This window comes from Rhinatrema bivittatum, chromosome 9 (assembly GCF_901001135.1).
Source record: "Rhinatrema bivittatum chromosome 9, aRhiBiv1.1, whole genome shotgun sequence".
Classification (NCBI taxonomy): domain Eukaryota; kingdom Metazoa; phylum Chordata; class Amphibia; order Gymnophiona; family Rhinatrematidae; genus Rhinatrema; species Rhinatrema bivittatum.
Genome location: NC_042623.1, coordinates 150,068,446 through 150,085,880, shown reverse-complemented (window position 1 = coordinate 150,085,880; position 17,435 = coordinate 150,068,446). Strand labels below are relative to the sequence as shown.

At 44.4% G+C, this 17,435-nt stretch overlaps 1 protein-coding gene across 7 annotated transcripts in view; it reads right to left on the bottom strand.

The window, feature by feature from the left end:
* Positions 1-17,435, bottom strand: part of ACSL3 (acyl-CoA synthetase long chain family member 3) — a 223,908-nt gene that overhangs the window by 45,222 nt on the left and 161,251 nt on the right. For all 7 annotated transcript variants that reach the window (XM_029615577.1, XM_029615578.1, XM_029615579.1 and 4 more), the window contains 2 exons: positions 8,763-8,913; positions 1,668-1,791 (listed from right to left, as the gene is read on the bottom strand). In XM_029615577.1, coding sequence (XP_029471437.1) covers positions 1,668-1,791; positions 8,763-8,913 — 275 coding nt within the window. The remainder of the gene's footprint in view (positions 1-1,667; positions 1,792-8,762; positions 8,914-17,435) is intronic.

Below are 17,435 nucleotides of genomic sequence, written 5' to 3'. Positions count from 1 at the left end.
AAAGAGCACTAATGTTCAATGTCTATAATTATAATTCAAAACTTTATTCACAATATCTAATATATTAAAAAAATGAGCACCTATAAAATTAAATCAAATCAAAATATCAAAAACAGTTGTCTAAATATAGAAATATACGTGAGAAATCATAATGGCTTCACAAATAGAAAACCTATAGAATTGTGTATACCATTAACACTGTAAAACAATGTATATAGTGAACATCCATACATCTCATTGATTTACACTGTTATATAATGTACTAAACATACAACATTTCATTAGGATTATTAGACAGCAAATCTATGCTCATTCATCTACGTAGAATAATGTGACACAATGAAATTACCAATCAGCTATCAAACTGGCACATTGTATAAATTAATTGACAATTCTAATAGGGTAAGATGCGATGTTGTTGCTGAATGGGCTATAAGAACCTTAGTGCCTTGGTTGTACACTATGATGAAATATAGCTAATTATGAGCTGGTGTGGATCATATCCTGGATATAGTGTAGAGTCCCCGACAAGGCCCTTGTTTACCGAAGAATGGTTTCCTCAAAGGGAAACCCCTGGCATGAAGAACACTACATAATTTGATAGAGGCAAAAATGCAGATAAGGCTCAAGTTGGAAACAAGTAGATGCACAGAGTAGATACTTCCTGTGGATTAAGGGACCACACAAGCTGATCCTCTGCCGATTTAAAGGTAGAACATTCTTCTGTGAGACCACGACAGTGACCGCCAAGAGAAAAAATGCTTACTCAGTAATGGCATATCCACGCCTCCAAATGGGGTGGAGTATAGTTTCAGAGAAAGGATTGTGCTGAAAATAGTTCGTTACACAAGCCTTCCTCCCACCACAAAGGCTTACCAAACCTTTTTTTCGGTTCCTGTTTTGAGTGTTTTGCGGTGGGAGGAAGGCTTGTTTAATAAACTTTTCAACAAAATCCTCTCTGAAAGAACAGTCTGCCCCATTTGGCATTGAAGACGTCTTCTTGTGCATCAACTGAATTGGCACCAATGAGGTCTGTCTTGACTCCCATTTTTTTGGCGCAGAAGATTGCAGTTTCTCCCCTTCTTTGGTAGAGAATGGATGCACCTATGCTGAGACTTCTCTAAGTCATGACGCCGAGCATTAGAGGACTCTGCCTTTTTTCATTTAAGTGATGGTCTCTCAGCTGGTGATGTTTCCCTCTTTGCTGGCCCAGAGGCTTGGAGAATGTGATCATTCTCTCACTGTGTATCTTCTAGATCTTTTGGCTTTGATAGATATTCCGGTAGCAGCAGCACAATTAGGTACATCATGCGATGAGTCTAAGCAGTAAACATAGTGGTCTTGCTGATCAGATAATGACATCTTGTAGGAGTAGTGGGGGTATCTTTGGAAGCCTAGTTTGCTGTCTGCCAACATGAAGAGACCTGAGGCTAGGTTGAACTCAAGTTTGAAAAAATTAAAGTAATAACATTTTTTTGTTGTTGTTGAGACTCACGAAAAGAAAACATGAAATACACTGACAAAGGAATTAAAAATAAAGAAAAATGAGCAAATATTCCAACAAGAATCTGAAAAGGACAGTGCAAAAATATAAAGGATATAAATTTACAACACATACAAAAACACAGCAAATTATACTTTACAAAAACAGATGACAAATCTTGTACCTGATCCGACAAAGTTTGAGGTGAAGAGTAGCCAATACGGCAGCCAACAGTCAAGCATACAAGTTCAGCACTTAATTCTAGAACATGGGCAAGAGGCAAATATCCAATGTAGGTGTCTCCTTGCCTGAAATGAAAAATATAGAAACAATTATACAAAAGTAGTACACTATTTCTCTATATTTGTTTTTTTGGTCTGGCAGTTTCTTTCTGGTCTTTTGGGATACCAGCTCAAACTAGAACTGGTTTTCTATTTAGATACAGTTACAGGAACCTTCATGCACAAACACCCAGTAGTTTTTCCCTTTATTTTGATATTCCCTTCCTAACATCTGTTTCCTATTCCAGAAACAGTCCTTGACCAGGACCATAAACTATAGATCCCTCTGGAACCCAATTAATGTGGACCTTAATTCAGGCCAAAAGGTGAGTGATGGCTAAGACTCCCTGTCTTCCTCCTATCCAGAGGCTGTTAATGCTACCTCTGCAGCATTAGCAGCTGGTCTGAAATCAAACCCACGTTTTCCACGTGGTAATGTGCAATACTCTCCCACTCAAAATATATTTTTATATAAAAATGCTTGATTTTTTAAAATTCAGTAGACATATACTGGCACAGAGTTAAGTTTGTGTAGGCTGTCAGTTGTACATGGAACAGCAACTCAATCCCAAAGATTAATCTGAGCTAATAATCAGAATCTAGTCTCATACATGGTAGGCAAGAATTCTACCACCAATCACAAAAGTGAGGATCCTAAGTACCCTCTTCACTGAGGTTTGTCCGGTGGGAAATACACAGCAAGCGAGACTTTAAGATTGTCTTGCTGAGTTGTATTCCCTCCGTTTTTATTCTTAATATTTTTATTCTTTATTCAAAATGTGTTTTTAATTTTTAATTACTGTTTTAATATTTTGTTAACTTTAAAAAAAAAAAAAAAGGTTATTTTTGATGACCTGCTAAGAGCGTCTTTTAAAGTCTCTAAAATAAAACACCTTGTATGTTTCCAATGAGGGGGCTCAGAGAGTCTCATTTATGCAACTATGCCAGCTTATTGTTTATTTTCTCTTACTGCCTCTCTGTGCTTCTCTTATTAGAGGATCTTTTTTGGGGTTTTATTGTTATGGTAGGCAAGAATTTTAACCAAAAGGTCATCAAGCTGACTCAATTTTCCTTTTTTGGAATCATTCGCTTGACATTCTTCTAACTTACCCCCACTCTTTCCCAAACAATGCAATATTGGAATATTCTCTTTTTTTTTTTTTTTTTTTTTTAAGACTGTCTACATAGTTGGTGATGTACTCCCATGCGGAAGATCTGCTTGTAGTGATCCACCTAATCCAACTTCTTCTGGGGTATAAATATCATCTATGTAAATCAGGCTCAATCTATTTTTTTCATTCATTCATTCATTTATTAGCATTTGATAGTCTACTTTTTCCCAAAGGTAGGTCCAAGTGTGATAGGACATTACATAAGCAGACCCATAAAAAAAAAAAAGACTGCTCATATTTATATTTTTATATTAAGAATTAGAAATATATATTTTGATTGTAAACCAATTGGATTCTCTTTAAGAGGTATATCAAGTTCAAACAAAGAGACCATATTACTGAACAATTCACTCAACCATAAATGAACAAAAAATAAGAACTGTAATAGAACTGATTTGAGACCAGCAAGAAAAACTGAAAAAGACGTTCAAAGGCACTCCAGGGAGAGCATTCTCTTTCAACAAAGCTAGAATGAATGCGCATGTGCTCATTTCCCTTCCAAGAAATGGGACCAAGGAAACTAAACTTAATCATGCCTTCTGACTTAAAACCTTTGGGTACCTGGGGACCCAGCAAGTGCCTTGCACAAAGGTCCCCATATTGTTGTAATACAAGCCTTTAAAACGTGTAAAACTTCTTATTAGCAGATCAATGGGAAATATTTCAACTTGGGCAACAGCAAATTCGCTCAGAACAAAAAGTGGATTTAGCAACTTTTTGGCATGGAGTTACTGGAGAATATGAGAAAAGAATTTGTCCTGGAGCAGAGCCAATTTGCCTACAAAAATTATTTAATTAGGATTGGGGGGGAGGTGGTGCTGCTTGGGCTACAATTCTTTCTTTATTCAGATTGGAAGACAGGGACCTGCTTGGTCCGTTACCATATATTAGTTATTGGGATCAGGAGAGTGAACTGCTTGGCCTACTACAATTTTTTATTGATGGGGAGGGAGGGGAATGGAAGCAGCTGCTGCTCAGTTGATTGTTTGGGGGGGTTTGTGTTTTGTTTTTTAGCCAGCTAATTTTAGGACTGCTCTCCAACATTCCTAATATTAGCTGGCTAACACACTGAATATTGGTGTTATCCTGCCACTTTTAATTAGTTTGTGTATTTAGCTCATGCCTTTTCACTAGTAGCGCAAGACAAGTAACATTCAGGATCAGTATTTTCCCTGTCCCCAAAGGTTATAATCTAAGGGCCTCATTCACTAAGTTACCATAGGGCCTTATCATGTGTTAAATGGCTGAATTCACAAGGAATCTTTTCACTTTGCACAAAATAAATAGCATTCTGCACATTAAAAACTTTTTTGCTAATTTTTTCTGGAAATATGGTAAAACAGATGCAAAATATGCTGATGAAGAAATATCACGCATTAAAGCAGGAAATATTGCAGATCTTGGGGGGGGGGGGGGGGGAAATTCAGGAGTTGCCATTATTTGGGTATGGGGAAAAAACTCAGGAGTTGCTGTTATTTGGGTCAATCATTGACAACCAACCAAGTACCAACCAGTACAAGAGAATGGAGGTTTTGTTGTTGATAAGTTATTTGGGTCAAGACAAAATATCACGTGAAAATTGCTTCTCTCTCATATTTTGGTTCACAGCCTTCTGACCCACCTACTGAACAATAGAACAACACAGCCTTCTGACCCACCTACTGAACTGTAGAACAATAACAAAAAAAACTTCCTTGCTGATCTAGTTACTTCCTGGCAAAATGTTATAGCCTGCTTTTGGCTACTTTGCAGCAGAGGGAAGTGTACTAGCACTAGTAAGAGGCCAGGGAGGCTGAAATACTACCCATGCCAAACCCATGGCAGGATGGGCAACTAGGGCAGGTAGGCCAGCATGGGGCCGGGTGGGAACAAATATTTCATGTCCATACCACTTTGGTTGGTCTTAAGAACATAAGAAGTTGCCATATTAGGTTAGACCGAGAGTCTATCAAGCCCAGCATCCTGTTTCCAACAGTCACCAATCCAGAATACAAGTACTTGGCAAATACCCAAACAATAAATAAATCCCATACTAATGCCAGTAATAAGCAGTATCTATTCTCCAAGTCAATTTGATTAATAGCAGTTTATGGACTTCTCCTCCAATAATTTGTCCAAACCTTTTTTTAAGCCCAGCTATGTTCATTGCCTTAATTACATCCTCCAATAATAACTTACAGAGCTTAATTGTGCATCGAGTAAAAAAGATTTTTCAGCCAGGTAAGGCCCAGCAGGCAGCAGTCTTCAGTCAGGCACAGAGACTCTTCAGCCAAGTCAGGCAGGGCAGATGCTAGCTTTCTTGCTGCCCTGTGCTGGCGCCCCCCCCCCGCCCCAATCATTCATACATACACACACACACACCACACAATTCAATTATGCATTTATTACAGATTTCACATGTAAAAAGAACATCCAAAAGTACAGTCTCTGAGGCAAAATATCACTTACAACATGCATATTATATTTATATGCACAGCTGTGAGGCCAATCAGAAAATCCTGCAAAAAAGACACTTGGAGCTCCTATGCAATTACTATTTTTTGTAATGTGTGCTGGGTCTGGGCTTGGCCCTCAGAAAGCCATGAATAAACATCAATAAGACCACTCCAAATACTTCAGAATACTGCAGCCAGAATACTGATGGGAAAAAAGAGGAGGGACCATATAACTGAAACTTTAGCAGACTTACATTGGTTGCCCATCGAATACAGGATAAAATACAAAGCCTTATGCACCATACACAAACTAATATATGATAAAGAAGCAGACTGGCTAAACACAGCACTTCGAGTCCACGTCCCACAAAGAAACCTTCGCTCAGCTAACAAAGCACTACTAACAGTCCCTTCAGTAAAATCAGCAAAACTAACCCAAGTAAGAGAAAGGGCCTTATCACTAGCCGGACCCAGTCTATGGAACACAATGCCCACTGAAATCAGGTTACAGAGTGATCTCAAATCTTTTAAGAAAACTTTAAAGACATGGCTCTTTAAACAAGCTTTTCCTAAAGAGACGGGAGGGTAGAGAGAAAATAAGTACAGAGAAGCGCAGATGAGAATGAACACAACAAAAAGTGCATGATCCTACAACTAAGAAGTAAAGCACAAAGAAAAAGTAACTCAATAATACACCAGGACTAGACCATCACTACTCAAACATTGATTTTATTAATGAATTTGTAACCGTACTTAATTGGCACCTGTTAAAATGTATGATAACCTACCTATACATATTTTAGTTTGTGCCTATTTGTAAACCGTTGCGATGGTACATAACTTAGCGACGGTATAGAAAAGTTTTTAAATAAATAAATAGCCATTACAATATAGTAATGGTAACCTCCCATACCAAAACAACCCTAACTGCTAGCACTCAAACAGTAACAACCTTATCTATGAAAAGATAACACTGCATATATTACATCAGGCCCTAGAACACTAATACACTTCCTATTAGGAAAAGAGAGCAAATCAAACTGCTATGGATCACTACAGATAAATTATATAGTAGCAAAATACCTCATCTCGGTCGCACTCAGGGGCAGATTTTAAAAGGGCTATGCGCGTAAATCCTGATGATTTACTTTCACTGAGCCTATTTTGTATAGGCCCAGTGACGCGCGCAAAACCCTGGGTCGTGCATATGTCCCAGGGCGTGCAAGTTACGCCTGCCAGAAGGGAAGGTATGGGGGGGGGGGGGGGGGGGGCAATGCAAAGTTCCCTCCAAGGCTGCTCCGATTTCGGATCGGCCTCGGAGGGAATGGAGAAAGCCATCGGGGCTCCCCTAGGACGGCGCGTGCAAGGTGCACTAGTGTGCACCCCCTTGCGCGCGCGCTGAGCCCAGATTTTATAACATGCGCGCGGCTGCAAGAAATATAAAAAAATCATAATAGTAAAACCATAATCATAAAAAGATTTCAAACCAGTTAATAAATAGAATATAAAACATTTTCCAAACACCAATAAAATATTTCAAAACTTCTGATAAATAAAAAAATCCAATAATTAAAATATGTTCTAATATTTCCCCCCCAAAAAATATTTCAAAACTGTAGAAACATCAAATTATACCCAATAATTAAAATAATAAGGATTAAAAAATATCCTGCTCTCCAAACCTGGGATCTTTTGATTTCCAGTCACCTTGAAATTGTCGTGGAGACTGGGAAGATAGGGCCACTCAAACTATCTTCACACACACATTCACTCATACATTCACTCTCTCTCACACTCCGTCTCTTATATACACGCCTATGCTCTCACACACACTTGCTCTCTTTCCGTCAGACACATTGGGCCCAATGCAATAAATCAGTGCGGAAAACGGGAGCTCAGTGTTGAGTGCCTGTTTTTCTACACCATTTAGACCATAGTATGTATAAACGGTATTTAAGCAACTTTTAAATAAATATAAAATAAATAATGTGCACCCAGCACCTCTCCTGGGCCCAAGACTGAAAATTTAAATGAGGGGTCGTGCTGCCAAGGAAGCGCTAAGGACAAATATGCGCCCCTAGCGCCTCCTTGGAGAGGTGAGGTGACTGTCAGATGCTCGTTAATTGAGCATCCCTTTTCCTAACCTGACTGCTGGCACCCTTTTTATTTTTAAATTTTTTTTTTAAACCTTTTGGTTTCTCTGACTTAATATCTCCAGAAAAGCAGCATTTTTTTTTACTTTTCTATACACTTCTTTGGGCTGCTCAGAAACAAAATACCCCCAAATTGCCTCTGATTTAGCCAGATAAATTGAAGATCTGCCCAAGGCAAGGAAATTTAAAGCCTGGAATTGTCCGGCAAGTCCCAAACAGTGGCCAGATCCAGGGACCATGATAACAGGGCTCCAGAAGGAGCTCTTGTGCATGGCACTGGCCCAGGATTGTTGCTTCTATGGCTGGACTAGATATGTTGAGGGAAGAGAAAACAGGAAATATCCCCAGGTAATCAGGAATGCCGGCTCATGGTGCCAAATTCCAGTACGGATTCAAATTGAACTGGAAGTACAAGGGAGCAGGAAGACACTGCTGGGTCAGAACATCCCATCCATACCTTGTTGAATAATAATAAAAGAAATTAGAGTAAATGGTCTCTCAATTAAAACAGTTTAACACAACTGTTGACAGCCCTCGGCTTTGTGCAAACCCTAGATATATTTACATTTACTTTAAATGCCTTTTATCTAAATATATTTTAGAACAAGTGTGAGAGTATTCTATAATTTTATTAGCTATTAGAATCCTAGTAATTCAGTGAAATTTTCCATGTATAAAAAGGAAATGTGTTTTATTTAAAAATTGTATACCAGCTCAAAAAGCAATTCTAAGCTGTTTATAAAATACATATATAATTTCATAAAATACATCCAACATGTTGTTAAAAGCCAAAAATTAAAACCATAATACATGAAACCACCATCTTACTTTAATCAAATCAAAATATCACTATATAACCTTGTAAGACAAATACAAAGATCTGATCATCACTCTGCTTGTTTATGACTTATAACGATCTTCAATTCATTCTCCTGCTCAATCTCATCTCTGGTCCTAGTCCCAGACTTTCCTACTGTGATTATGTACTATAGACTTGTGTGAATAAAAAAATATTCAGTTTTTTTCCTAAACTCATCAATGATAGTTTGTTTTTCATTTCCTCTAGCAATGTGTTTCAAGGTAAAGGCCCAGCCACTCCAAACACACACTCCCAGGATTCCACTGAACATACAAGCTTAATTAACACAACACCTAATAAGTTCCAAAAGGAGAAGCGTAACTCGTTGGGGAGATATATTTTTTAAAACTGTACTACCATTTCAGATCTTGTTACTTACCCCAGGTTAGAAATTCTCTCACACATCCCAGTAATGCCAGCAATAAGGTTGCTATGGGAGATCATAACACCTTTTGGAATGCCTGTTGATCCGCTTGTGTACATAATTACCGCAATATCAGAAGGTAATGGAGCAACCTGAGGTTTATTCACTAAGAAAACAGAACAAGAAAACAAAAACAAAAATTCCCATTAAAAAAGCATTACAATTGCATTTATAAAAGCATAAAAAGCATTCATCACTTCATCTAATGTTGCTGTTATATAAGAAAATTATTCCTTACCTGCTAATTTTCGTTCCTGTAGTACCATGGATCAGTCCAGACAGTGGGTTATATCCCCCGACCAGCAGATGGAGTCAGAACAGAGTTTGAGAGCGTCAGCATATAGAGTAGTGCACCCTCTGCTGGAGCTCAGTATTACGCATAGCAAAGCCCAAAAGCAAAACACAACATTTTGGATCCAGAACCGTTCCCAAAAGGAACAGAGACAGATATAAGTAAACAAACGGTCAACGGGACCAGCAACAGTCAACTTGTGAGGAGCTGTGAACAGTAACAATAATCAGAGACAAACAGAATGAAAGATACCTGGAAGAATCCGAGCAGGACCTAATGAAACCCCTAGTGGCGGGCGTCTGGACTGATCCATGGTACTACAGGAACGAAAATTAGCAGGTAAGGAATAATTTTCTTTTCCCTGTACGTACCTGGATCAGTCCAGACAGTGGGACGTACCCAAGCTTCCCTAAACCGGGTGGGGTCCTGAGAGACCTGCTCGGAGAACTTAATCGCCAAAAGAACCCGTGCACTGAGGTGCCAGGTGTAGTCTGTAATGTCTGGAAAAAGTGTGCAACGACTTCCATGTCGCCGCACGGCAGATTTCCTGGGAGGAAACGGAGCGAGATTCCGTCCAGGACGCCGCTTGGGATCGCGTGGAATGAGCCGAGACGCTGCAAGGTGGCACCTGCCCCGCCGCTATGTAAGCCGATGAGATGGCGTCCTTTATCCAGCGAGCAATAGTCGTCTTGGATGCCTGAGAACCTCTCCTCGGTCCTGACCAGAGGACAAACAAATGATCGGATACCCGGAAGTCATTGGTAACCTCCAGGTAACGGAGCAGTACACGCTTGACGTCCAGGAGCCGGAGAGACCGGGGTTCCTCTGGAGCAAACGCTAGAAGCTCCACCGTTTGATTGACGTGGAAGGCCGAGACCACCTTTGGTAGGAAGGATGGCACCGTACGAAGGGAAACCCCGGAGTCAGAGAAACGCAGATAAGGGTCCCGGCAGGACAAAGCTTGAAGTTCTGAGAAAACCCGCGAGCAGAAGAGATGGCTACCAGGAAAACCGTCTTGAGGGTCAGGTCCTTGAGGGAGGACCCCCTCAGGGGTTCAAAAGGAGGGCCCGACAGCGTTCGCAGCACCAAGTTGAGGCTCCAAGAAGGGAAAGGATCCCTGACCGGTGGCCGTAGGTGTTTGGCACCCTTCAGAAAACGTGCGATATCCGGCTGAAGGGGTAGAGAGCAGTCCTTCTGTACCAAGACATTCAAGGCCGCCACCTGAACCCGGAGCGAATTATAGGCAAGACCCTTATCCAGACCATCCTGTAGGAAATGAAGGGTCAGCGGGACATTCGCCTCCATGGTTTGGACTCCACGGTCGGAGCACCATGCTTCGAAGACCTTCCAAACTCGAACGTAAGCGACGGAGGTCGAAGGCTTGCGAGAACGAAGCATCGTTGAGATCACTGTCTCCGGGTAGCCTCTGTGGCGGAGACGGCGCCGTTCAAAAGCCAAGCCGCAAGACAGAAGAGTTCTGCCTGCTCGAAAAATACCGGACCCTGGCGCAGAAGATGAGGAAGATGGGACAGGCGAAGTGGGCCGTCCACCGTCATCTGAAGTAGATCTGCGAACCATGGCCGACGGGGCCATTCCGGGGCGACAAGAATTACAGTCCCTCGATGATGTTCCAACCTGCGGAGAACCTTGCCGACCAGAGGCCAAGGAGGAAACACATAGAGCAGTTGATCCGACGGCCACGGAAGGGCAAGGGCATCCACCCCCTCCGCGCCGCGCTCTCTTCTGCGGCTGAAGAAGCGTGGAGCCTTGGCGTTGAGAAAGGTCGCCATTAGATCGAGGAGTGGAGTCCCCCAACGACGGATGATGAGATGCATTGCCTCGTCGGAGAGAGCCCACTCGCCAGGGTCTAGCTGTTGACGACTCAGGAAGTCCGCCTGAACGTTGTCCATCCCGGTGATGTGAGAGGCCGCTATCCAGACGAGATTGCTCTCCGCCCACTCCATCAGGGGAGTAGACTCGAGGGAGACATGCTTGCTTCTTGTCCCCACTTGGCGATTGATGTAGGCCACGGTGGTGGCGTTGTCCGAGAGGATCCTCACCTCTCTGTGTCGCACCAGGGGAAGAAAACGCTGGAGAGCGAAACGCACGGCTCTCGTTTCTAGGCGATTGATCGGCCACTTTGCCTCCTCTGGCGTCCAAGTCCCTTGAGTGGCGCTTCTTTCGCAGACGGCTCCCCATCCCGCGAGGCTGGCATCGGTGGTCACCACCACCCAATTGGGAACCTCGAGCGAGACTCCCCGAGTCAGATGCGAGGGGACAAGCCACCAATCCAGGCTTTTCCTGGCTAATGGTGGAAGCGGCAGGATCACCTGATACTCCTGGGAGTCTAGTTTCCAGCGGGATAGTAGGGACGCCTGCAGTGGACGCAGGTGTGCAAACGCCCAGGGTACCATGTCGATGGTGGAGGCCATTACTCCCAGGAGCTGCAGATAATTCCAGGCGGTTGGTTCTTCCAGAGCCGAAAACCGAGACACGTGCTCTCTCAGGGCTTGCGCCTTGTCCTGGCGCAGGAACACCATACCCCGCCGGGTATCGAAGCTCGCTCCTAAGAAATCCAGGTGTTGCGAGGGCACAAGAGAACTCTTTAGAAGGTTCACCACCCAGCCCAGAGAGCGTAGGAATTGTACTACTCTGGCCACTGAGGTCTGACCCTGTGAGAAGGACTTCGCTCGAATCAACCAGTCGTCTAGGTACGGATGTACTAGGATACCCTCCTTGCGGAGGGCCGCCGCCACCACTACCATGATCTTTGTGAAGGTCCGAGGTGCGGTCGCCAAACCGAAGGGACGCGCCTTGAACTGAAAATGTTGACCTAGAATCTTGAAGCGAAGATACCGCCGGTGAGCCGGCAGGATGGGAATGTGCAAGTACGCTTCCGAGAGGTCCAGTGAAGCGAGGAATTCTCCCTTGTGCACTGCGGCAATCACTGAACGAAGAGTCTCCATGCGGAACCGGGTGACCCTGAGGGCCTTGTTTACCTCCTTCAAGTCCAGGATGGGGCGAAAGGAACCGTCCTTTTTGGGAACGATGAAGTAAATGGAATAGTGGCCCAAGCCCACCTCGAAGGGGACGGGAACGATGGCCCCTATTACCTGCAGCCGGTCTAGTGTTTGTTGAACCGCTATCCTCTTGAGATCCGAACCGCAGGGGGAGAAGATGAACCGGTCCCTTGGGGGGCGGACAAATTCCAAGGCGTAACCGTCTCTTATGGTGTCCAGCACCCACTGGTCCGTGGAGATAACTACCCACTCCTCGTAGAAGTCCATGAGGCGGCCTCCGATCCGGGGAGGTGAGAAGTGGGCTCCTTTGGCATCATTGGGATGACTTTGTGGGCGGAATTCCCTGCCCTGTACCCTCTCTCGCGGGCCTCCGCCCACGAAAGGAACGAGACAAAGGCTGGGATCTTGTCTGCTGCATCCGGGAAGCAGACTGTCGGTAAGACCTATAACGTCGCTGTGCCCTGGCCCTGGTTCTACCGGAAAAAAATGATCTGAAGGAACGCTGTCTATCCTCCGGCAGCCGATGCACCGAATTTTCCCCCAGTGACTTGATGATCTGATCCAGGTCCTCTCCAAATAAGAACTTCCCCCGAAAGGGGAGGGAGCCAAGGCTCGACTTGGAGGAAGCATCCGCTGCCCAGTTGCGAAGCCACAAGAGCCGTCGGGCTGCTACAACCGAAACCATGGACCGCGCCATTACGCGAAAGAGATCATACAGGGCGTCCGCTCCGTATGCTATGGCAGATTCCAGCCGGTCCGCCTGGGCGGCCTCTTCGGGGGGCAATTCCTGAGAGGTGAGAAGCTGCTGTACCCAGAGTAAGCTGGCCCTTTGCGCGAGCGAACTGCACATCACGGCCCGCATACCTAGAGCGGAGACTTCGAAGACCCTCTTGAGAAAGGTCTCTAGTTTACGGTCCTGCGTATCCCGCAGGGCCGTTCCCCCCATGACCGGGATGGTTGTCCTCTTGGTCACTGCCGACACCGCTGAATCCACCTTGGGCACCTTGATAAGATCCAAAAAATCCTCAGGGAGCGGGTATAGCTTTTCCATGGCGCGTGTGACTTTCAAGGACACCTCGGGAGTGTCCCACTCCCTGGTGAGAAGCTGTAGGAAGGACTCATGGATAGGGAAAGCCCTTGCCCTAGGATGGAGGGCGGCAAGTACTGGATCCCCTTTGCGAGACGAGGTGGCGACAGCAGGAGCCACAGGGATCGGCGGATCTGGAGGTGGGTCGAGGTCCAGCTCCTGAATAATATGGTGAATGAGTCCATCCAGCTCTTCTTTTTGAAAAATCCGTAGGGCTCAAGGGTCGTCCCCCTCCGTATGTCCATCCGGATGCGCCTCCGGGGGTACGTCTCTCACCGGCGAAGCCACCCCCGTGGTACGTCGGGGTGACACGGGAGAGGGACCCGGCAGGGATCCAGGCGTAACGGACGAGGCGGTGAGACCAACGGCAAGTTTAGGAACCTTGGGGGGAGGGGCCCCCAGGGGATTAGAAGCCTGTGCTCCCATACCCTGCAAATAGGCCATGTGCATTGCCAGAATAAAGTCAGGTGAGAAAAACGGAGAGCTGATTGGAATCCCTGGGGGGGGGGGGGACCGTCCTGGGAGCCCCAGTCGGGCAAACCTCCCGCCGGGGGCAAAGCCTGTTGCATCTGGGAGCGAGTCCGTCTCACGCTGACCCCCTAAAATGGCCGCCGTTCCCGCCAAAGGCGGCGTTGTGGCCGGCCCGCGCCACCCGGGCTGAGGAGGAGACAGGTCCGAAATCGCACCAGAGGACTGCAGGGTGCCTTCTCCGTCGGGGAAGCACCGCTCACAAAGCCCCTCCCTCAGAAATTGATTCCCCGGCTCGCCGCAGGCCTCACACCTCGAGGACCGCAACATGTCAGCACCGGGGAAAAAGAAAAGCCTCGGGGGGGGGGGGGGCAAAGATGAGCTAGTGCCGCGGGGGGGCCTGGAAATGGCCCTAACAACCCGCTGAAGGGGTCCAGTAAGTTGAGCACACACCCACGGGCGGAGCTTGCGAACCGCAGGACCCCCAACGACGCGTGGAGCGGCCGGAACCACCGGCATCCACTGGGCACCACCAAAAAGAAGCAAACCTGTGGAGAAAGAAACTCAAAAAACTTCCACTTACCCCAACGGAAGAGGAAAGGAGTACAGAATAGAGAAGGCAAAGCCACAGACACACGCCTCCTCAAAAATTGAAAACTTTTTTTTTTTAAACTTTAAGGATCCAAAATGAAGAGAAACATAAGACAGGGAAATACTGTGGAGAAAAAGAAAGAAATAACTAAAAATGAAGAAACCCTGTCAATCTGGGGGAGCTAGTGGATCCCCCCACTCGCATCTGCTGGAGTCAGAAGAATACTGAGCTCCAGCAGAGGGTGCACTACTCTATATGCTGACGCTCTCAAACTCTGTTCTGACTCCATCTGCTGGTCGGGGGATATAACCCACTGTCTGGACTGATCCAGGTACGTACAGGGAAAATCGAATTAGTAAATAGTTCAAACTTGCAATTTGGCCACAGAATGTGTGCTTAGGAGAAGTCAGTGCATCTGTGTCTGAATTAAATTACAAATCTTGGGAATGACGACGATAATGCGACTAACATCCAAGCCTGTAAAGCATTTAGCTCCTGGTTGGATGTAAGGTGCAACATGAACCTACATTATCAGATATATGAGTGATGGCTTTTCAGGTCATCAGAGATCTGCACTCTTGATTACTGCAGTACACAAGATTTTCATTTAAAGTTAAAGTAAGAGATTGGTTAAATAGCAACATGGGGAAAAGTGTCAACATAATCAGCTAGGAGACATTAGAACACACATCTAAAACAAAGTACTAACAGCAAGACTTCTCAAGACAGGCAGAAGTGAAATATTTTAGGCTGAGTATACATCAAACAAATTCATTGAGCTCCAAGGGTGCTAGAGTCTAGGTCATGATTATAAACCTTTAACAATATCATCATAGCCAACCAAAATTTGAGTATGCACAAGAACTAAATATTCAATAAAGGGAAAATGACTTTCTAACTAAAATGTATAGCCTATGCAATAATTGCGTGAATGTATTTATTTTAAAAAAAAGTATAACCCACTATAAGCAAAAGTTCAAAGCAGGTAACAGAACAATCATAAAACACTTCATTATACAAAGATAACAAAGTCAACAAGACAATGTAGTATGTCTGCATACCTTGGATGCTTATGCTGCAAATAAAGTTTTTCTTCCCTATCGTACTTAGTCTATAACTACCTGATCAACTCTATGGCTCAATTCCATTTCCGATAACCAAGACTGAAAAGCCAGTTGAAAGAGGTGTTTTGAGTAGTTTTCTAAATGTCTTGGTGCAAGTTATTACGCACAGTTGTTTGGGTAAGCTTTTCCACCAGATCGGTCCCTGCCATGGAGAATGCCTTCTCCTGAGTCTCAGCAAGGTGTGCTGCCCACCAAGAAGGAACGCCAAGGAAGCCGCACTCAAAAGGGTTGTATATATCCTTAGCACAGGACTAATCCAAGGGCGTTCAACGTCACCTAATAGCCCAGCAAGAAGTTGAAAAGACTAAGTGGAAGCTAAGTTAAAAGGGCCGATACTAAGCTGAAGGAACCATAAGTGAGCTCAGCAAGAGAACAAGGAAGGAGAGATGAAGATTTTAATGAATACTAGACCAAAACTGAGAAGGCTGTAACTTGCTTACATCACTTAATGGTGCAGGAGACCTGCAATATGGACAACTTACTGATAGGTTATGTAGAAAGGCTCAATTAACTTATTATTCTTAGGTATTATGAGGCTTACAAAAACTCATGACTACAAATATTTTTTTTCTTTTAACATAACTTATAAGCAAACATGGCATGAATTATATTTAAAAAAAATAGCATAACCATATGTATAAACAATCAGTAAGCTGCCCATATTGCAGGAGATGTGCACTATTAGGTGAATTAATAGGTAGCCCCTGTCCAAATTAGTTCTTGAGAACAGGTCATGTCACCGACCAAGCAAGGCTCTGTGATCTCCTGGGATTCCTGCACAGAGGGAAAAAGAATGTCTTTTCAAGGCCCTTAGGATGCTTTTCACTCTGAGGCTCTTCTGATCTTTCTGTTCTCCACCCAGTCACTTCACCAAAATCACCAAACAGACACTCAGATTTGTTGTTCTTAAAAATAAAGTCTTTACTGGTGAAAATGAGTAGGCAGAAAATCCAAAAACAGCACATAAAAATAATCTCAGTCTGCTTGTCACAAGAAGTTAGCAAACAGACATGGGCAAGCTTTCCTCCCTGGGGACCTGCAACCCCTGTTTGGTATAGCAACTCTCTTCAGCTCCTTAACTCCTTCATAATCACAAGAAGCTTCTGGCTGATCTCTCTGTCAGAAGGGTAACACTTCCAGGACCCATCCTCAGTGGGGCAGTTTTTTCATGGTAAAACCTCCCCTAGATCAAATCCTCTTCACCATCCTTTCAGTAAGGTCTGGCCAGCCCCTTTCATGGGTCTCAGCAATCTTCTCCAGGCAGGAACACTTCTCTTCTTCTTTTGACCCTACCCCTGTGGAGGGAAAGACTCACCAAATGTCTTTCAGCCTTGTTCTCTCAGTTCTCCTCCTGCATCACATGGGTGCAGAGGTTTTATTTACTGCTAAAACCTCTCCCAATGGGCAGTGTCACGGCCTCCCTAAACACTTAACACTGTATTGACCTCACAACAGGGGCAGAGTCTAATTGAGACCCCTGAAATAACTCAGACCAGCCAAAGCCATTGCTGATATTTCATGTAAGGGGTGCAACAACTTTTAAAGGGCAAAAATTGGACATTGGTCAAATCTATTAGCGAGTTACAGCCTTCTCACTTTTGGTTTCATGCAGGATAAAATCTCCATCTCCTTCCCTTTCTGTCCTTTTGTCCACAGCTGAGCCCACTTCAGATTCTTCAGTTACACAGACATGACCCTACATCACCTACACACACACACACATTGTTCACATAACAAACTTTATGCAATCCAAAAACTAATGGACTGTTAGTAAGAAATGTTAAGAGGGCTTGTTATATTAAGTTTATGAATGCAATTCACACATCGCCGGTATGCCATGTCTCTTGGAGAAAGTCTGAATGTTTTTAATATGAGCACAAACTAAACAGAAACAAAAAGGGAAGATGAGCACGTCACTCTTCCAAAATGGACCCAGCAAGCAGCACCTGGCATACTGGGAACTGGAACTGCTCAAATCGCGCTTCCCATGTAATCAGCAGCAGATGTGCAAGCCAGCACCCCCCCCCTGCACCCAGAACGCAGCC